The sequence below is a fragment of the Carassius gibelio genome, chromosome B8, assembly GCF_023724105.1.
Source record: "Carassius gibelio isolate Cgi1373 ecotype wild population from Czech Republic chromosome B8, carGib1.2-hapl.c, whole genome shotgun sequence".
In the NCBI taxonomy this organism is placed as follows: domain Eukaryota; kingdom Metazoa; phylum Chordata; class Actinopteri; order Cypriniformes; family Cyprinidae; genus Carassius; species Carassius gibelio.
In genome coordinates this window covers 12,088,660-12,095,683 of record NC_068403.1, presented here as the reverse complement: position 1 = coordinate 12,095,683, position 7,024 = coordinate 12,088,660, and the positions used below count along the sequence as shown (strand labels likewise).

General features: G+C 37.4%; 2 protein-coding genes across 3 annotated transcripts; one reads left to right on the top strand and one right to left on the bottom strand.

Moving 5' to 3' along the window:
* Positions 1–292: 292 nt before the first annotated feature.
* LOC127962885 (UDP-GlcNAc:betaGal beta-1,3-N-acetylglucosaminyltransferase 7) lies at positions 293–2,626 on the bottom strand. The gene has a single exon (XM_052562485.1). It carries the CDS (start codon positions 1,842–1,844, stop codon positions 597–599), a length of 1,248 nt encoding a protein of 415 aa, XP_052418445.1. The 5' UTR covers positions 1,845–2,626; the 3' UTR covers positions 293–596.
* An 843-nt stretch (positions 2,627–3,469) lies between these two features.
* cb8h1orf174 (chromosome B8 C1orf174 homolog) lies at positions 3,470–6,941 on the top strand. Of its 2 annotated transcripts, none has more exons than XM_052563310.1 (4): positions 3,470–3,598; positions 4,351–4,428; positions 4,592–4,981; positions 5,796–6,941. In XM_052563310.1, the coding sequence occupies exons 1-4, from the start codon at positions 3,584–3,586 to the stop codon at positions 5,895–5,897; spliced, it is 585 nt and encodes a 194-aa protein (XP_052419270.1). In that variant the 5' UTR covers positions 3,470–3,583; the 3' UTR covers positions 5,898–6,941. The 2 variants fall into 2 exon arrangements, with proteins under 2 accessions (XP_052419270.1, XP_052419271.1); XM_052563311.1 differs by lacking the exon at positions 3,470–3,598 and adding an exon at positions 4,218–4,240.
* Positions 6,942–7,024: the final 83 nt, after the last annotated feature.

The window sequence follows — 7,024 nt, the reverse complement described above, 5'->3', positions numbered from 1 at the left end:
CTAATGAATTGGTGCATCATAATTGGCATAGAAATACATTTTAAATGTATGTTTGATCTAAGTCAAACATTTTCCAGGTTAGGCCAACTGGCATGAGTTTTAAATGCTATTGTTTTAAATGTAAATAAATATAATCAATTAATTACATTATTTGTTGGCTAAAATAGGTGTTACATGTATGTAGGTTACCTTTTACATTAGCCTAATGCTTTGTTCCTCCACTGGAGCATGTTGTCAGGTCCACTTGTGTTTAATTGGCATCTTTTTCTATTTATATATTATATATATAAACCCCCCCGTGGGTTTTATCTTTTAAGCCAAGTCAAGGAATGTGTTCAGAATAATTGGAAGAAAAAATCCAATATTCACTTGAGTAAACATGGTTGAGCAAGGTCTATACTAGGCTTACACACTGTAATATTCAAAACTGTATTGATTAGGTTTGAAGTTGTTCTCTGTAGATAAGACAATAATAAAAAGACTTGCGATTTATTACATTTTACAGTTGATAACACAAGTAATCATCATCCTTCCTTACAAAAAAAAAGAAAAAAAAAGAAAAAAAAAAAAAACGTATCTGTCTAAATAAATAGTGATCATATTACGACTTGTCTGGCGCAGGTCAAGTCCTCGTTTTGAACAAGCCTCCACATTTGCAGCAGCTCCTGCGGGTCGAGTTTGTGCACCACGATGAGGCTGCGAAAGAAGCACGGCTCCCGGTTCAGAGGAGTCACTTTACGCTTAATGATCCCAAATGTTCGGAAGGCCAGATGCAGCTCGGGCACGATCTTCAGTTTCTGAAGGCACATGCCCAAAAACACATCATCAATGGGGTAAAGCTCCACGCTCTCAGAAACCACAAAGAGCTTGCGGGCCACCAGAGAAGACATGAGAAATCCCCCTCCACCCAAATAAGGTGGATAGCGATCATCATACAACTCTTTGGGAATGAAATATTTACTTTGGCGGTTTCTGATCGGTTTGGCTTCTAAAATGGTGTCTCCTACAATGAGGTTTTCCACTCTGTTCTCCTCCACCCGAAAGCCAATTAGTTCCACCAGGTTCTTGATCTGGACAAAAACGTCATCGTCCCCTTTGAAGATGAAGGGAACTCCACTGCAGTAGATGTTGAACCATCTCAGAAAGTTCACCTCCTTTAAGGTGAGGTTGAAGAAGGTGTCCATAAAGTCCCACTGTAAGATGTCCCCGTAGGTTCGGTCTTCATATTGGACCAGGGCTTGTAAATTTCGCGCGTCTTTGCCAGTGGCTGGAGTGCCTAATAAAAATAGTGTTTTGATTTTAAAGCCCTGGATTTCTTGCTCCTTTCCCCAGGTCTGCCTCACGGCTTCTCGCCGGTCATGTTCTTCGATAACCGATTTGACCACGACCAGAAGATCCACATCGCCGCTGCACTTCTCCGGGTGATTCAGCAACATTGGGTAGTACCTGCAATGTCTGTGCAGGACAAATTCGTGAAATCTTGGGCTCAAACGACGAAACCAGGCTTCGGTTTTCATGGTTGAATTTTCATGACACTGAATTGTATCCATGTCCCATTTTCTTGCCATGGGTTTTCCCACCGGCGGCAAGCCTTCACCGTTTGATGCATTTTCGATAGCCTTTATGCTTTTACATGTGGGGCCACACCATTTGCGTTTCACGTCGACTTTGATATCTTTGAAATTCGTGTCAACTGTTATTAACTTCTGAAGCATCAGTAAAGTGGCAAAAACCAAAGTCAGGCTGACCGCAGTCCTTAAATTCTTTTTCTTTCGAAAGAACGATTCCATTACGCACACGCTCCTAAGAGAGCAGTCCAGTCGGGTCGCCAGTGGATTTGTCATGAAAAGTCAGTCAGGTCCGCTGTAATTAATTTCCCAAGTGTTATGGAAATATAAAAATGAGCGAATAGTCCATAAAAAGGCATTTTGATAAAGCTTAAAAAATGTCTTCTCTACTTTCCTCCCGTCAGACTACGTTTTAGTCTCTTGTGCCTTCGCAACAAGTTCTTCTCGCTTCAAGTTCCATCGTTGAACTGCTGGAAATAGAAGGCAGTCATTCTGTAAAACAATCGACTGTCTGCCCTCCGCACTCCTCTCTCCTCCACCTTAAGGACACCTACCTGCTCAGGATCTCTGGTTACACACGACAGCTGTGCAAGCGGAATAAATGATGGTCCCCAAGAGGAGTACTACTTACTTATTCAATGCATGTAAATATTGGAATTGAAGTAGGCCTGGCTTATCGTAATTTTAAATGTTTGCAACCCACTTTTCATGTCCCTCTCACAAGCACAATCAAAAAGATGCGCGAAGATGTCAAGGAGTTGATTATGATTAGCACTACACTCATACTTTTAGTATTTAGCGCCACCGTGTGGTTCTTAACGATCAACGTGTCAGTCAACATGAACTTAACCAATTTAAAGGCATTAATGATTCTCAGAATTTGCAATATCGCCAAGACACATGAAATTAGATTGTCCTATCAAATGTAAATGTATCTAAATTATATTATTAGTCATTTACAAAGTCTAAGTCATATTGTTTTCTGCATCATAAAATCTACATATCTTCAGAGCAGGTTATAGCCTACAATTTAGCCTAATATTAGATCTGTAGCTTACCTACTAAAATGTTTCCTTACTGACCAGATTAACTGATGGTTATGTTGGTCCTAAGACAACTGAACAGTTGCCATTGGTTTATAGCCATAAATGACAAGCATGGCCCAGAGACCATTTAATCATCACAAATCGTCATAAAGTAGGTCTGTAGTGTTGGGTGCATTATCCAGCAGGATGCCACATAATACTTAAATGCTTTTAAAACCGGTTAACATTTTCATTTGACATTCGATTTTCCATGTGAAATCTGTTAAATGTTTTAGCTCGACTAATAATGTACACTATGAAGATGTCATGTGTCTGGCAAATGAAGCAATGTTAAGAATGACAAAATCCTTTATGAAAATTGTTTTATGATTGTTACATACTCAGAGTCAAATATTTGAATATAAACAGCAGTAGAAGCTGGATTTAGGGCCTGTTGCAAAATCATAGCCACTTTGTTAGAACTTTCTTAAAAAAAAAAAAAAGTTTGACCAACAGTTAAATAAGGGGCCATCTGTTTTATTTATTTACTCAAATTTGACCAATCTAACTTTTTTGTAACTGATTTAAAAGAAGGAAAGAAAAAAAAGAAAGAAAGAAAAATACGAACTTTTTAGGACTGTTCTAAGCAGTTTACGCAACCTGTCATTAGTAGCATATCCATAACATCATATTCACGTCACAGTCTTTAGGCCTATGACTCATTCGACATATTTCCACGATGAATAACTTAATAATTAATAATAATAATAATTCCTTACATTCCTTGCTATTCCATGTATTTTAATAGTTTGCACTGGTCATAACAGACAAGGACTAATTTATGGGTATCGGCCACCGCCTCAGTAAAGTCTGGTGAAGTTTTCAGCTGCAGTCTTGTGATTCTGTGTCGCGTTTGGGCGGGACTTGTGCGTTCACCGGAGATAAACACTCGCAGCACTCCACACTCGGTTTACGACGCCGACACTTCCAATGAGGGCGAAGCAGGTAAGAAAGCTGTTACGCTTTTTTGCGAACTCGTTTTTTATGTTACATGAACTGTCACGATCACTTTCGAGTTTACACAGACTTTAATGGAACGTTTACAATTCGATGTTTCAATGTGAAATTTAGTTTATTAGGATAGACTATAAAACAACGTTAATTTACAGTTTTGGTGAATAGACTGAGTTTTTCTTGGAGCTTTGTGCCTTGTCTTGTAGTATTATAATCAAGATGTCTTTTTTCACGGGTTGTTTTCATAAACTTAAGTTTGTTAACTTCTTCCAGCAGCAGTGGTTGGGGATTTTGAATCACTGAGTGAGTCGAATCTTTGAATCGGTTTAATATAAAGATCCGTTTACGTACATGCTTTTCGTGTTGATTCCTTTTCTAGTTAAATCGAAAATCTTATCTTTAAATTTTTACATGTTCATTCCGCAACACTTCTCTTCTGGTTGCGAACTTGACTGATTGACATTTTTGTCATAGTTCATTGTTTGTTCACGAACTAAACGATAAATTCATTTGGTTTGTTCACGCATGGTTGCTTGTTTATTAAAAGGCATATTCGTGCAGTAGTCGGTCTTTTAAGGCAGAAAAGCAAGAAATGGACTTCATTTAACAACAACAACAAAAAGTCTTTGAATGGTACTTAACAAAAAAAATAGTTTACCCAAATCTTTGTTTCTAGCGAAACGCCACTCAAAAGTTGCACAAAAGTAATTTGTGACGTGATAAGCTGTGTTCTCTTGTTTCAGATTGTCGTTGAGAGCCACAGACTGCGCGTGCGCGGCACTGTCTCTTTAAACGCGCCTGGTGTGAAAAGTTCAGTCAAGGTCAGTGTCAGTCTACCCAACCCTCTCCTCCCCGCAGTTTCCGTCTGTCGGCTGCAGTGAAGCGCTACAATGTATCAAGCTTTCAAACGATGTATCAGACACGTCTAAAACGGCGCTGATATTTTATTTATTTACACATTTATCATTGGACTTATATCCACAGAAGGCTGTGCGGAGGAGGGTTCTGCGCGGTTTGATGCAGAGATCGGCGTCTGATATCGCGAGCGTAAAGCAGCAGATGGCTGGCGACAGCGACGAGGCCAAACGTCTTCCAAAGAGACCCTTTCACGGCGAAGTAGAGGAGACCTCCAGCGCGAACATGAATGAAAACGTCAAAATTAAGCCCGGAAAAAAGACTCCGGGTGAACGGCGCGGTAAGGAGAACTCTGCCGCCAAGTGTACTGCTTTGACAAGCGGCTCTGCAGAGGCGAAGATGGATCAGACCGTCATTCACAGTCCCCAAACGCGAGACGACCCGAGCATTTTCTTCGACGAGGACAGCAATCACATTTTCCCAGTGGAGCAGTTCTTTGGGAACATGGATGTTGTTCAGGTAAGCTAAACCTTTTCAGAAAACGTTGTTGTGTTTGGGTATCATTTCAGTGCAGAAATTCAGCAAAGTAGCGCTGGTCTGAGCTTAATAACGAGCTGTGACCAGAAATTACGTTTGACTTTCAAATTTAAATGTTCTACAAACATCTTTTTACATTTATTTTACAAATATAATTTCAAGTACAAACAATCATAATTTCATTTGAATATTTTCATGTCTAATGGAAATGGTCACGTGACCAGAGTTTTACGTTTAGAGGCTCGATTATATATATATATATATATATATATATATATATATATATATATATATATATATATATATATATATATATATATATATATATATATATATATATATAGCTTGCTACTTTTGATTCTATATCTGATCCACTTGTTTTAACAGTAAGTATGGGAAAAAAAATTGTTTTAGAAAAGACGTGTAGTTTCTTTTATTGTGATATAAAAGAAGAAATACATTAGCTTAAAAGTGGAATTAAATGCTTTAAATATCAGTTGGGGCCCATGCAGGATGTGTCCTTTGCCCCAGTGACTCTGGTCTAAGTTAAGCTTTCCAGATAAATAACATGCAGCCAGATGGCTTTGTTTGCACACAGTAATTCTAAAATAGAGGTCAATACAAGACCATGTAGGATTATTGCAAAGAAAGCCTGATGATGCTCCGTTGGGTTTCAAAGGACAGCAGGTGTCTGATTTCGTGATGCATAAACTCAATACCCAACTATATTCAATAATGCAGTTTTAATGTGTGTTTAATGTGTGCAGTTTTAAGATTCTGACCCGATCTGTTGCAGGATTACCCACAAAGAACCCCAGGAAGCAAAAGAATGAGTCGAAGAGAGTACAGGAGCATGCATTACTATGCCAAAGAGGACAGTGAAGATGAGCAGCTATGAGGACACAACTCCTCTCACAGAATCATCAATCTATCTGCCTTTGACCGGGAAGGAGTTTCATGTTGGTAAAATGGACTTGATTGTTTTAAAGCAAGCTATTTTATTCCAAAAGCCTTCTTAACGTTTGAGCTACACTGAGATGCACTGTGTTGATAAAACTAGGGCAAAAATGTTTGTGCATCACTAATTATAAACTTAAGAACATTATATATGTGCCACTAAACAAAATTATATTAAGAGGATTTTGTGCTAGCTAAAACCACCATGTTATTAGGGTTTGTGCTGAAAGAAAGCTATACTTTCTATATCTTTATGTACACTGGGTTTTCTACCACTAGTTGCACACAGAATGTGCTCTGAAATCAACACATACAGTTTTATCAATCAAGTGCCTCAAATTTGCTCTTTAGACCTTGGAGGCAATTTGAACATTAGTTTGGACAATATGAATTTGGCACTTTTTAACATTCTCTGCTGAGAATGAATAGATTTGTTTTGGAAGAAAACACTTCAGATTTGGTGCTGAATAATTGAAAATTAAAGCATGTAGCCATTTTGTTCTTTGATATGTTTATGATGTAAAGATATTGGTTAGTATCTCAATTTAAGAGGCTTTTATTGTAAAATATGAAAAGTTGTAATTTTAAACCAACAATTTCAAACTATATTATGCATGTAGCTTCAACAGAAATTTAATTTTGTTTGTATATGATGATATTTGTATAATCTTATTGAACAGAATTTGCACTAACTTCAAGTGGCTCAAAGATGTAACATTTTAAAATGTAGTTTCTTTTCTACTATGTACAAATTATACAAGGACAATTTTTTAGAAAGTGTGATTTTGAAGTTTATATTTTTCTATTGAAGTGATAAACCAAGTGCTTTTTTTTTTTTTTTTTTTTGCTACCAAATGCTTTGTATGGATATGACATGCAATTTTTGTGAAATTATTTAATGGCAAATCATCTGTGTATTATCATGTGAAAGCTACAATACTCCGTCCAGAGAAAATAAACCTCATTAACAGCTTTGGAAAACACATTTTTCATTGAAGTCTCGAATATATTTTGTAGAAAAAAATAAGGCAATTGTTTGTTGATGGAAGTACTATGAACATTAACTGT